The following is a 14,628-nucleotide window of genomic DNA, read 5'->3' on the forward strand; positions in this document are numbered from 1 at the left end:
ACGCCCAGGTGAGCTACGTGTCACGTGCGTGACTTTGTTTACATTAATTCTCGACCTGCGCGGAGCGCGAGGAGACATATCCACTTTGTTTACTGCCACTGGCAGTCATCCAGGAATTCACAGAACCATAGTTACAGAGTAACTTCCGTTAAGTAAAAGTTGGTTTTGAAAGGTAAAAGTTATTAATTACTGTTAAAGGAAGAAAATCCTGTGGTGTTCCACAGGGTTCAGTATTAGAATCTAGGTTATTTATACTTGTCAAAACATATTTATACAGTTACTAATATGTTGAAATCTAATGTTTGCTAATGATATCGATCTATTCAGCTCAGAGGCAGATGTAGCGCATATATAAATCAGAGAAGAAAAATTATCAGTAAAAAAGGTTAATTCCTAGCGTTTTAAAAACGGTTTGTTTAGTAGGGCTGTAAAGGTACGTGTATTTGTACTAAACCATCACTGTACAGATGTTTGGGACAAGTACATTGAACTATTTTACAAATATCTTAGTCACTGGTCATCGCTGCTTCTGTCTAGATGCAGGCACACATTTCATTTAACTACGTTTTGCTAACAGCCATGACAGAAAAGAAGCAGGGCAAGATGCTATTTAATACACTCTACATGAAAACAAAACATGATTGCCTGGCTCAGAAAAACATGCAGAAGCTTAAAGACCTGTCTGTTCGTTATTTAAATCAGCTGTGTGGAAAAAGCTCTTTGGTCACTGAGTGATTATGGACAGCAGCTGTGGAGGGATACGAGAGGTGCTGTATGGCAAGCAGTTAGCTCATATAATGCGCAGTTTGAAATGTTTATAGTATATGGAGTATATTTGTAGTATATATATAATATAATTATATATTATAATAATTTGGTGGCACAGCGGTGCAGTGGTTAGAGCTGTCACCTCCCAGCAAGAAGGTCACAGGATCACTTCCCGGCCTGGGGACTTTCTGGGTGGAGTTTGTATGTTCTCCTTGTTCTCACGTGGGATTACTCCGGATACTCCACTTTCCTCCCACAGTCAAGGCTAGGTTAATTGGTGACTGTAAAATTGTCCCTAGGTGTAAGTGTGGAGGTATGCATTTGAAAGACGAGGAAGTCAGCCATAGCGAGACAGAATACCTGTGTGTGAATGAGAGGGAGGCAGGTGGAACAGTGAGGCTACAGGAAGCAGAGGTCTCAAAGGTGCAGGACTTCAAGGACTTAGGGTCGACTGTCCAGGAAAACAGGGAGTGTGGTAAAAAGCAGGTTGGAGTGGTTGGAGAAAAGTTTCATGAGTGGTTTGTGACAAAAGGGTGTCAACAAAGGTCAAAGGAAAGGTTGAGTTTGAGGTTCTCCTTGGGAGGGACAAGGATGGAGAGGATTAGGAATGAGGTCATCAGAGGTACAACACAGGTTGAACAACTGGGAGATAAAGTTAGAGAGGCCAGACTGAGATGGTTTGGACATGTGCAGAGAAGGGACAGTGGGTATATTGGTAGAAGGATGTTAGAGATGCAGCTGACGGGAAAAGACAAAGAGGAGACATGGAGGTAGTTGGACTTAGGACAGAGGACGCAGAGGACAGAGTTAGATGGAGGAGGATGACTCGCCGTGGTGACCCCTGAAAAAGGAACAGCTGAAAGAAAAAGAGGTAATATTTTCTTAACCTGAGCGAGAGATACCTTTCTGGAGGCTACTAAGCTTTTTGTTTGCCACATGACCTGTAGGTTTGTCAGTCTGTTGGATTTTATTTTGTAGAGAAGCTGTTAGTTGATGAATCCTACATCGCTGTACTTGACCTGCTACCTTAGACCCTTCCTACTAGCAAGAGTAGTTTGCTTTTCCTTCTGTGCTTCTGGGAAGGGTATTGTCTGCTTAAAATAGGTTTTGACATTTTTCTTTTTCTTGCTGTACCAAACTAAGCTGTAACCTTTGTACTGAGGTATTTATTGACCTCGGTGTACTGTTACACCTCTATTGTTCAGCGGTGTTAGACAGTATTGGCACAACACTTAAGTAAAATGCTGCTGAATATCTGGGTGTAGGTATACGTCATAAACTCAGTTGGAAGTCACTTTGCATACATTAAACTGAATTTGTTGAAATCCTTTGGTGTTCTTTTTAAAAATATGGGAATTATTAGATGCTTTTTATGAAACTGCTCATTTCTAATACTGTAAAAGTTATTTAGTGTAGAAGTTTGGGCAAAAGTATATAAACAAGTATGGCTCCTGTAATTAAACTTAAGGTAGAAAAGAAATACATAAAACATCTTTATTAATCTATAGTTATGTTTTATTGGCTCCATATCCTCACATTTTACAGATCATAGGAACTTAATAGTAGAAAGTATTTTATATATTGTGAACAAAAAAATCCTGTTCATTTTTGTTTATTCAGAGATGAACTCTGTAGTTTTATCATTTATCAGTATTTTGTGTTCTGTGGGTAGTCAGAACAAATGTTGGATATTGATGTGTTCACTGACGATGACGAGGAGGAGCTAAAACTATTAGGTCGCTGTAGTTCAGTTATTTACTGTGCTTCAGGAGAAAGCAACAATTTGTTTTTGTTGATGTTTAGTAGCAGAAAATCAATTATTCATTCATAAAGTAAAGGAGGACAGATTCATGTCAGTCCCTCCCCCGGTCTTTTAATTATAAAGTGAGTTTTGACAACTGAAGCTAATTGTTTATGTCACTGTTACAACTCATCAGCTTCTGTTTGTGTCTGTAGGTCTGTGAGATATTCATAAAACTGCAGTTTAAAACCTGACTTCAGTCTTCTGTAACATCAATTTTCAAACGACAAATGATTGTCTTGTCCTGACTAGCCCTTTTGGAGTTGTTAGAACAGGTTTTAGTGATGATGAATGTCTGTTTTCAGTTTGAAGCCATTTTACCTCCATGACTCACCTGCTGGTCTGCCCAAATGCCATTTCAGAGAAGCTGCCAGAAACCGTCTGCTGACATGTCGGCGACTCAAATCTCACAAACTCTGCTCTCCAGAGGAGAGGTTGCTGCCACTGTGGCGCTTACAGAGGCTGGCATAAATGCCACAGAGCCCGCTTTCAAAATAAAAGCACTGCAGAAGCCAGAATAAAATTAAAGATTTTGGAGTTGCATGCAGATTGATTGTATTCCAGTTGTGATTTTTATTTTTATTTTATCCTATTACCTTCATATATGACTGGATGGAGACAGCCCATGTGTGGATTAAAGAAAAACAAGTTTTTATGTTTCAGATTAGCAATACTGTTGTTTACTGCCGAGAGGCGAGCAAAAATTTAGTAATTATGATTGTGACGATCATTTTCCTCCTTGAAACACTGAGTCTCCTGTTTCCTGAGAACCCTCTGCAGCGATTTGTCTCTGTTGGCAGCAGGGGAATAAATTCTTGGTTTTAGATGCTTGAAGCCCTTAGGCGGTCACGTGCGGCCGCAGCACATATCTTTACATCCTGAAACTTTGTTGGAATGCAGAAGAGCTCACAGTGGAGCTTTACGTCGCAGCGTAAAGCCCGCCTAGCTGCAGGGAAACTGTTCGTTTGCATTAATCAGATTAATGCTTGTGAGTTTGCCACCGGAGCTTATGAGGTCTGGACTGGACTCTCTATTCGTCACTCCCTCCTCATCCTCCTCTTCCTCCTCGCTGACCTGACCTACTTCTCAGTAAACCAACAACCAGAATCTCCGTCTGTCCCTCCGTGACTTCCCATCATGCACCTCTTTAGCAAGCTGGTTTTAGATGCAAGTTTCTGTTGATTGGCTTTTTAAATTTAGTTTCTACTGAGATGGCTCAGTTTAAAAAATAAAAAAAGTTTTTTGTTTTGTACGTTTAAAGGAGAAGTTACAAAACCACATCGAGACTTTTTCACATGTTTACTCTCAATAAATTATAAGGAATCCAGCCAATAATATTGGCTTTTCAGTAGAAATGTGGGTTCAGCACAGAGGTCTAGATTGCAGAAGTTTCTAAGGTTTTTACTTGGATTTCCTTTATAAAGTCTCATTTTAATACGAAGAAAGAAAAAAAAAATCATCTCTGAAAGTAATTTGGGTCCAAAACTTTAAAGAAACTCTAATCTGAACGCTCCCTTATTTGTGCTGCTTGTACAGTTCTTAACCTTTTCATATTGCCGTAGTATATAATAATAATAATATATTTTATATACATTTAGTTACTTTGAGCTCAAAAACATTTAAATGAGTTGAGCTTCTCCTTTGAAATCTTTCCTTTCTTGTTCCTCTCGCCTTTTTATGGGGATCTCCTCCGTGACTCTTTGCTGTTTCAGCCGTCTGGTTGTTTTCTCTCGGTCAGGCCTGACGCTCAGCTGGTTCTGGGTCACAAACCCACCTGAAGCTTTTAGATGCCTTCAGCAGGTTTAGAAAAACGGCAAAAAAAAGGAAGATATCGTAATTCATGAGCAGTTCCCTGTGATTCCTGACTGTCTATTAAAGTTTAGAAAAACTGAACATTTCTGTATGTCTCAACATGGAAATCACTATTAACCTGGAAAACCTGCTGCTTTAACCCTTCTTGAGTTAAAAAATTAGTTAAACTGCAGTTTTGAAAGCAGCCTCACTTAAACTTGAAACTGCTCGCAAATTAATTCATTAATTATAATTAATTATAACACATTTTAAAACTCTTATTCAGCAGCTCTCAGGTTTTATTCAAAACTATGGACTTTGCCTCCGCATTTAATCTTCTGAAAATATTTGTCTGTTTGATGCAAAGCCCATTGATTGATGCAATGATTTGAAGGACTGTCGGCTTTCTGAAAAAGAACAAATGAAAGCACAGAGTGGAGGAGGGGCACACTTTAATCTCTGTATTATTTATCTGTCAGATGTCCTAGCTGTACTTTGATTAATCTCACCAAACAAAATCCAGTGACTTGTTTACCAAACACATACAGACATAAATATGGATCTTTGAAAAGGTGCAGAAAAATGTTAGAAAACACGAGTGAAATCGACATGTATTTTAGATGGAGTAAATGACTGTGATCTAAAATGATCTTTTATGAAATTTGTGTGCATTTAGTTCTGTGCAAAAGAATTGACTTACTCCTAATTTCTTTGTAATTTGCTTCTAAGGAGCCAGACTTTCTTATAATCTGTTAAAATAGTTTTGATCAGCAGTTCTCCAGGCTTCTTTAGGTGTTCTTGTTTTAGGGCTTTTGCTTTTTCACTAATTTTTAATCCTTTCACTTGACTGTTTTCAGAAGAACGGGTTAAAGACATTTTCACTTATAATGACATTCAACCTTATAAATGAACCTAAACTCAAGGAAAGAGCCAAAGTTGTGTCAACACACATGACAAAACTTTTCAAGGAACCAATTTTACAATGAATCTTTGGCCCTTTGTTTGTTTTTTGATGTTGTGTACTAAAATTGTTAATGACATCACAGTCTGACAGGCAGAAAATAATACTTTTGTACCAACAAGGATTTTCTTGAGCTGTTAGTAGAAAATGTGTCCTACAGTAGAAGGATGATGCATCTTTCAGGTCATCTGGCAGGTCTTTGCTCAGTTTTTATCCCTGTTTTTTTTAAAGACATGACTTTCAGAAACCATTTATCTGCTGGACAGAGTTTGATAGACATTTTCTTTTGTAATGGTGGAGCAGTGGGCACTGTTGTCTTTGGTCTTTCTGTGAGGAGTTTGCATGTCCTCCCAATGCGTGCATGTTTCTTTGGCCACTCTGGTTTCCCCCCACAAACTAAAAATTTGCATGTGAGTGTCTGTCTGTCTCATTTGTCTCTGTGTGGTCCTGTGATGGACTAGGGACCTGTCCAGCGTGTCCTCTGCCTTTCCCTCGATGGCTGCTGGAGCTAGGCACCAGCTCCCTGCGACTCTGAACAGGAACGAGCAGGTGACGAAAATAAATGAATGGAGTTTTCGTCCCTCGCTCCTCATGGCTCATGTAAAATATTAAAGCTCATCCCGGCTGTCAGACCTCACACTCTGTCAGTCTGAAGTTCTGGATGTGTGTGATTAAACTCAAGTGGTTACGGTCAGGATCAGTGACTGGTTTAAACGTGAATTTCACCATCTGCTCAGTGATTGAACAAAATAATTGACACTCTTAAGAAAGGACAAGACAGACAGAATGCCATTAATTCAGAATGTGGTGGTATGAACTAGAAATATTTAGTTATTGATCAATCAGCTTTGTCTTAATGAATCAGTAGCTGTTTAGTTTGTAAGGCATAAGACTTTGTTGGTTCAAGACAACAGTCTAACCCCAATTGGTTATTAAAATTTTTTTTTAAAGCACGAAGAAAAACTAAATTTACATTTATAATAAAATACATTTACAAATTATTGTAACAAGTTGATAAAAGATTTTAGACAATTGGTTGCTGTGTTTTAGGTTGCTGTGAATCTGCTTGTGATTTTCATTTCAGCGGTTTTTGTGACTTTTGTGGCTGTTTTTTTTTTATTTTTATTAACCGTCTTACATGTAGCAACAGGTAGATAAATGGGTCACCACATGAGTGTTTTGGGTTTACTGACACAGTGGTGTCCAAGTTATATTTTACTTCATGTGAGTTGTGTACGTCAAAGTTGTGCAGGAACACTATTTTCAGCTCGTGGTTCTTTATCCGCTCTAATGAGGTCGGTGGGTCTGTCTCAAATGAAATGTCCTAATCCTGTTTGCAGTGTGACTGCTCTACACAAGCACACATTTTCTCTGTGTTGTTTTAATTTTCTTTTTTTTTGTGCATGCTCTTCAGCCTTAAAATTATCCAAAGAATGCATTTCTTCATTTCTAATGAAGTTTTCAAAAAGCAAACAACTGTATATTTTGATCTGAGAACTTGTGGAACAGGATGGGAGAACCTGCACAACAAAAATCCAAACTTTGGTGTTTAAATTAGTGTTTAAACATATTTGTATTTGTGAATTTAAAGTCACTGAAAAATGCAAAATTTGTGAGAGCTTGTAGAGAAGCTGTACCTATGTGAACGATTCTCACAGTTCTTAATGTAACGTCAAGAAAAAGCTTTTACAAATGTATAAATTATTTTGTAGTTTATACAACTGCAGTAATTTAGCAGCAGAGATGACTAATTTTGAAGACTTTAGGTGGTTTGGGAAGATCAGATTGAGTTGTCAAACGTGGATTATTGTGAAATGGTTCTCTTTTCCAGTCAGTTACAGAAATGTGTGACTTTCATGGTCCGCCACCTCCAGCAGGGCAGAAATAATGGTACGAGCAGCCAAACCTACTGGTTCACAGTGAGCCACACCCAGATAAATATACACAAGATATAATTCTGTCCTTGTGGAGACACAGTTGTGTAGCCCAGTACTCAGCTGGTTCAGTTTGATTCAGTCTTTCAACTTTCCACATCTGAGACTCATGGAGTGCAGCACTAACCCCAAGGCTTGAGTTGAAAAGCAGCAGATTGTGCTGCTGCAAAATGTTCTAAAAACTCTAGTTGGGAGTAATTGTGCAATAATCTGTGTACTTGTTTGCATAAAGTGATTATTAAAGAGATGAGTTTCTTTTTTAGTGGGTAGTGTGGTTTACTTCTTGAGTACTTGGAACCTTATTTGTCAGTAGACGAAGATCAGCAAGCTGTCAGAAGTTGGAGTTTTATAAGAGGGCTAACCAAGAATAAGGCACCAGAAGACTCCTTTTTAATCATTTAAAACAAGTCATAACAGTTCAAACAAGCAGTTTTAGGTTGATAACAATACTGTCTCGTCTGAGGCATGTGTGTTTCCTAATCGTAGTATTTGGCTAATTTTGTACATCACACATCTAAGACACCGCTTTAATTACTTATTAAATATTGTTTTTAATTATATGTGTTGGCACAAATTAGTGCAGGCTCTCCCTTCTGCTGCTGGCTGCTTTGTCGTAGTAGAACTCGTAAAAACCTGGAGTTTAGTTACACTTATTTGCCCACTGTTCCCTGCAGATCTCACCAAGGTTACACTTCGACGCTGCATCTAATTTAGCTCCAGTCTGCTCCCAGCACTGATACGCTGAGAGTCAGCCAGTTATTTACAGGAGGGAACATTGTGAAACTGTGGGAGGAGGAAAAATAACCAGGAACTTCTCACAGTCCTGTCATGTAGAGTCGTGTAGAACACAGTATCACAGAAAAAACTATTCACATAGGTCAAGTATTTGAAGATAAATTGTGCAGTAACTTTTAGAAGAAACTTTTGAAAATGACTAAAAGGTTGATATGTTTTAGACCAAAAGAATAGATTCACATTTTCAGTATAGTGCTTTGCATTCAAATTTCTCCAAACAAGTTAAATTTCTTCCAACAGGGGATTTGCATTTAAAAAATTTGCATAAACAAAAATTTCCCATTGAATTTAAAAGAGTTTAAATTAATTTGTTCCAACAGCACCCCATCCCCCCCCCAAAAAAAACCTGCTCAACACTCTGTATAAGTCAGCTTCGGCACAATGCAGGTTTTAGTCCTACTTATTAGCAATGCTTCAAGCAATGCTAATGTTGAAGTATTAACAAAGCAACAAATAATTGTAATAAACATAGTTCCTGTAAGACCTCCGGCAGACAAAATGCGTGAGTGGAGGCAGTGAAAAAAGACCTTTTGTTTTGAAGGAGACTGCCTTTAAGTTATGTCTTCTGAGAAGTCAGGAAAGATGCTTTTCTTTTAATAATTTAACGTGCTAGTTTTCCACTGGGTCCAGAACTTGCAGCACTCATGTCAACAGTTTTGTTGGGTGGTTTTGTGAACACAAGCTTTGCTTTGTGTACACTATCTGATGTTGTGATTTTTGTATTTCAGTGGCACGTGCATGCAAGCAGACGCTTCAGTCTTCAGGCCCATTTGTAGGACATGAGAAATGCATTTCCGTTCACCCAAAAGATGGTGTAGCTCAAATATTTTTGGTCAGGAGCTCTGATAAATTGAAAAGAGTGAGCAGCACAAACAGCGCTCTGTATCCTCCGTTGTTACTGTTAGTCCTGTACTCACACAAGAGCAGAAAAAGTACAGACTGAGTGCTTTTACACCGATGCTGGACGTTTCCAAAATCTTCTACTTTGAGACCTGGATTCAAAACGTTTTAGTGTCAGAGAAAACGATTGCTGTTAGCGTGTTCACGAACGGCTGAAACGCAACTTAAAAGCGGGGTTGTGTAAACAGAACCTAAATCTTGTTGCTGCTGCTCCTTGCCACTCCCTTGGCCACAGTCACGGTCTTTATTTTGTCCTTTTACTTAAGAATGATGCAATCTGTCAGATATCTTAGCAAGGTCGATCACTCGTACACATCTCTCATGTGGTAAATAATAGGTTTAGTGGAATTTATATAATCCTGTTCAAAAACAGAGAATCAAATAATTAACTGTAAAAAAATGTTTATATTAGATATTAATAATGTGTTAATGTGCATTCTAATATCAAGTCAGACAACTGTTCTTACGTCATTCTTGTACATTGAGAACAGTTGCTGAAATCAGGCACAAAATGTTGTTGGATCCTTTTGTCATAGCACAGCTATTTCAGCCATGTTGAGCTTTCATGACCCAGGAAAAACAAACACTTTCGTCCATCGCAAGAAGCACAGTGTGTGTGTGTGTGTGGCAGCAACACCTACTCAAATGATAAAACGTTGTGGGAGGTAGCCAAAGTCATGCAGCGGTGCAGCTTGCGTGTCGCAGGTAAATTTGTGTGAAGGTGGTAACTCGTTGGGCTGCAACTGCTGGTGAACAGTCTCCAGAGCGTCTCAAACATTCATGGGGTTCTCAGTTTCCTTGCTTGAGTCACAAAGACTCGTAGTCTTGTAGCTTAAATTTTCAACATGTTCAAAAGATTTTTGGAACAGATTTTCTTTCGGGGGGAAAAAGTCACACGGTTGCTCTGGATATCTTGAACCCATCAAGAACCTGTCTTGATTTTGTCGTGGGTGTCTCCAACATGTCTCTAGCAGAATTTTGGCACCTGCATGGGCACTCTCCTCTGATATAAAAAGTGTCCAGGTTTAAAAACCATGCTGATGATAGGCACATTTGGACCATTTTTAAAAGTCTTCATTTCAAAAGTGTACTCCAGTAGATGAAATCATAAACGTGGGGGTGGCTGCCAAGGCTGGTATGATGTGGGTGGTGAAATAGAGGGCAGTAATATAATGTACACAGCCAAGAGTACCGTTTTTCAAGCCTTTCACCCAAAAATAAGCTGTGATTTTCCAAAATTGGTTGTGTAATATGTGGCCTCACTGCTTGCTGGGTACTTGCTACCTTAAGAGAATATATGATTAAGCAATATTCAAGTTTTGATTCTTTTAATCCTCTTAAAAACGATACACTGATAGATGAAACTATCACCAGCCTACAGCTGGTTGTTAAAGTTGTCTTATTAGTGCATTAAAGGTTTTCTACCAGTTGAACCTTGTAACACATACTGGTGGTTGTAGATTGTCAGCTTTGAGTCTCACAAGCTCTCCACAGTAACCAGTAAGCTGTTTTTCTGCTTGATTTTTCTTTATGTAACTCGCGCTCTCCGAAACACTAGTGGCTGCTTTTTGTAATAGATCCCCTTACTGTTACCTTTTTTTAAATTTTTTATTTCACCTTTTGGATTGTACAGTTTCTTTCTTCCCACCTCTCTTACTAGTATTTATAATTAATGTTGTGCTCGTATGTTCAGCCAGTCTCCATGTAGCAATGTTGTTTCCCCAATGATCGTACAGTTGCATTACAAATTGTTCATGCTAGGAAAGCTTCTACTCTGAAGTAGGACCTGCAAAAATAACTAGTTAAGGCCGTCTAGGAAACAAACATGAACAGTTTTGAATGAAGACTTGAGCTGCAGATAGTCCAAGAGAGATGTCTATAGAAAATCTGAATTTCCAGTTTTTTATGTTCAGGTATAGGGATTAAGTGGAGAAAAATGGTTCATTCAGTTTGCTTCCTAAGCTTGACAACTTTTTATTGACTCTTGATTTATTAAGAAAATATTAAAATGGAAAGAAAAGGTTGAGATGAATTGTTAAAGTAGACTTGAATAGGACCTGTTTACTTTTTGTCTTTTTTTGAGGTGATTTTGGTTGTGAATTGACATTTTATAGTTTTTTTTCGGCAGCCTGATCTTTTTTTTTGTCGTCGTTGTTGTTCAGATTCCTTTTAGTAGTAATACAGAGTTTTAAAACCAAAACCAAATGCTTCAACTCTGACAGAGAGGAGAATTCATGAGCAGCTGGTTTCCTGCTGAATGTGAGCAGATGATCAGCGCTGGACTGGGGGCTTGTTTTCCTCCCTGGTTGTTGTGTCTGCCACAGGAAGCCTTCTGGCTTCGACGTCACAGAAGAGGTGGATGTGTGGGGAAGTCAGGTCACAGTGAACTCTTGGATTCAGATTCAGCTCATTGGTGACAAAGCGCTGTTGAATGTAAACTACATCCTCTGCGCTCTTTTCAGGACAGTCACTTGATGAATTCTCATTGGACTTAAATAAAACTTGTTGGTTTAAGCAGGTTTTAAGGGGGACTGGCTGTTCATGCTTGTTTTATGAAGGTGGGAAAGTCCTGACAGTGGGCTTTCTTTGTTTTTCTTCTTCTTTTAATTGATCTGCTTGTTGTCCGAGCAGCATGAAGTCATGCTGCAGGATAAGTACACCAAATATTTACCGCGTTTATTTTTGTTGTTGTGTAATTATTCAGAAGATTTGAGAGGGAATCTATATATATAGTTGAACCAAAAAGCTAAATTACATTTTTGATAGCACACCCCACCTAAACACTTTATAACTGCATCTCAAAAATAAAGCTTCAGTAACTTTATAAACTTATCATTTGCTGTGTAGTGTAGAATGTCAATAAACCGAATCTAAAAAAATTGGTTTAATGTTTGTGATTGAATTAATAGTTCAGTGTTTCTGTAAAATGTTATGTTGTTGTAATGCAAAGATGAGTAACATCTGCAGTTTAGGAGCCTAAAAGTATCTTTATAAATACACTGTTTGTATAAATGTCTTCCACTAAATGCTTCTAAACAATGCCACAAACAAAGCAAGCTCTCTCAGTTTGTTGCTTTTTAAGGCTGTCCTAGATAACTGAGAATCTGCACCATCTTACTCTGCGTCATGTTTTTAACTTGTCTACTGTTCTTGTTATCCAGTCTTTTCTGCAGCCGCCATCATTCCGTGCTGTAAGGCCGACCCCAGCATGTCTTCGAACGGAGACCTCAGCGCCCTCAGCAGCTCTGACAGCTTCTGGGAGGTACAGCAACACAAACATTCATTTTTTGACTTTATTAGCATTCAATTTGCTGTCTCTTAATACGTTTTTGGGATCCTAATAATTGTAAATTTGTGTAGCACATTCATTGAAATCCAGGGATGCTTTATATAGCGGACTAAATGAAGACAAACAGAGGGGTGACAGTCATTAAACTCACTGGTTCTGCACTGAAACAATCAAAGGTTCTTTGTTAAAATGTGACTTTTGAGCCTTTATATTTGTAATTGTTTGTCTGGAGTTTTCAGTTTTAGGCCTTTGCCCACCCCTGTGTATACATTGATAACAACTTGATTATAAATTACCGCAAAGAAAACAGATCTTCACTAAAACTGCTTATTTGTTACCACAGTGTTGTTGTAACAAAAGTTACATACAACACAAACAGTTGATTATATTCTGGATGTGTGAAGAAAACAACTAATTGTTTAATACAGTGGTGTCAGCCCTGGTCCTGGAGGACCAGTATCCTGCATGTTTTAGTTGTTTCTCTGCTTTGACACCTGATTTGAATGACTGAGTGATTAACGGGTTGAAGAGCAGCGAAACATCTAAAACATGCAGGACAGTAGACCTCGAGGACCAGGATTAGACATCACTGGTTTAATATAATCATTGAACACCTTGGCTTGTAAAAGATATTAAATTGAGCTAAAATCATCTTATTCTGAGAAGGACTGACATTACAACAGTTTTATAAAATGGCGTTATGTGCACTCTTGTGCAAAATTGCAAGGTGTTGGTGCTTGGAGCATGTTGGTAATGACTCTCAGCTACTATCATATCGAACTTTAGAGCAACATCTGTAAAAGTGACTGAGTGTAGCCATTTATGTGTTTGTTGATGTCAGTTAGCTGTGGTGGCCATCTTGAATCAGGTTGACTCCAAAAATTATCAGTTGTAAATGTTTCTCCAGAGATTACTTTCTGAGTGTTTCAATAAAATCCCTCCAGTGTTTCATGATATATTTTGCTAACATAACTGACAAACAAACACAGGCAAAAATATAATTGTGCCTTCACATTTTGGCAGTGGCCGATAACAAACTGATTCATCAAAAAGTGAAACACTGTCACATGTCATATTAAAAATTACATAAAATAACAAGCTTTTCTATCTTAGATTTTTGAGGCTGCGTGTTGTAGTGCTGTGCTGCTGGATTATCTTTTACAGAGTGTTGTCATTTACGTTCATTCATTTTAAAATTAGAATAAAATAGTGCTGGGCGGTATGAGTAAAAATTTGTATCACATTTAAAGAAAATTTTTTTTTTAAAGATTCTGGCAGTTTCACGGTATGTCATGTTATTTTTTTGTTATTTTCTTATTTGGCTTTTTATTTTTTTCCCATGGTGCCTTTTTATGTTTGATTACAGCCTTGATTTAAAGCCTTGTACTCCTGACAGTAAAATAAACCAAAGTATCAATTACTTTGTCCCCAAAAAATCACACGATATATGAATAAGTCTGTATGAAATGGATGAGATGCCGAATGTAAACAGTTTTTACTGTGCAAAATGCAACATATTAAAAATAAAAGATATGACTATTTTAACAAGGCTTTCTTTTCAAAATGTTTGAATCATTGTTCTGAACCCATCTCTGTCGACTAAGTCCTTGCAGAGGTGGATTGTTCTTGCATTCGTAATGTCACTCCACCGCTTGCTTTTCTAGTCATATGCCGTCCCTCGAGAAAATGCCCGTTCAAGCGATGTCTGACACTTTGGCTTAACTGTTTCACCGGCGCTACTCGTTAACGGCGTCGAACCCGAAGACCGTGATAGCATACATTCTTGTTTTCTGCTGAGGTGCTGGAATAAGCTGCTAGTTTTATCAACACCGGCAGCAACAGCAACACGACAAACTTTACAAACTATACAAACTATACAAAACTATACAAACTTTGGTCTGCGTCTGATTTTTTTTTTTTTTAAAAACAAAAACTTCCAAACTGCAGAAACAGCTCCTCTCTTGGGCACAAGTTCTTCTTTTATATCTCGAGTCTCACTTTCTTTATTCGCCATCCGTTTTCTGTACTTTATTCCAACGTACGACCAGCTGTTAACTAACAGATTATGATACCTGGCTGAGCTCTACCTTGTATGCCGTTCCGTGCAGTGCTCTCCAGCACTTCTAGCAGCAAACATTATATAAATTGCTGCATGTTGAAGCCAAAAAAAGTTAAAAAATAAAAACAACTGGACTTCTATTCTGTAGCTGAAGACGTTTCGCTTCTCATCCGAGCAGCTTTCTCAATTCAGAAATAGAGAGTGTGGAGTTGAGCTTTTAAAGCTGAGATGTGATGTAAGCTGAATAGCTTGCAAATTGTTCTCACTCTCCTAACAATGGAGGCTCGTTAGAATCCTTGTTTGTCTGACTCACTGATCGGCCCCTCTGGT

At 38.2% G+C, this 14,628-nt stretch overlaps 1 protein-coding gene across 3 annotated transcripts in view; it reads left to right on the forward strand.

The window, feature by feature from the left end:
• pacsin3 (protein kinase C and casein kinase substrate in neurons 3) overlaps positions 1–14,628 on the forward strand; it is a 70,867-nt gene that overhangs the window by 18,384 nt on the left and 37,855 nt on the right. For all 3 annotated transcript variants that reach the window (XM_017426772.3, XM_017426771.3, XM_037979709.1), the window contains one exon: positions 12,112–12,212. In XM_017426772.3, coding sequence (XP_017282261.1) covers positions 12,159–12,212 — 54 coding nt within the window. In that variant the 5' untranslated portion in view covers positions 12,112–12,158. The remainder of the gene's footprint in view (positions 1–12,111; positions 12,213–14,628) is intronic.

Source organism: Kryptolebias marmoratus, linkage group LG15 (assembly GCF_001649575.2).
Source record: "Kryptolebias marmoratus isolate JLee-2015 linkage group LG15, ASM164957v2, whole genome shotgun sequence".
In the NCBI taxonomy this organism is placed as follows: Eukaryota; Metazoa; Chordata; class Actinopteri; order Cyprinodontiformes; family Rivulidae; genus Kryptolebias; species Kryptolebias marmoratus.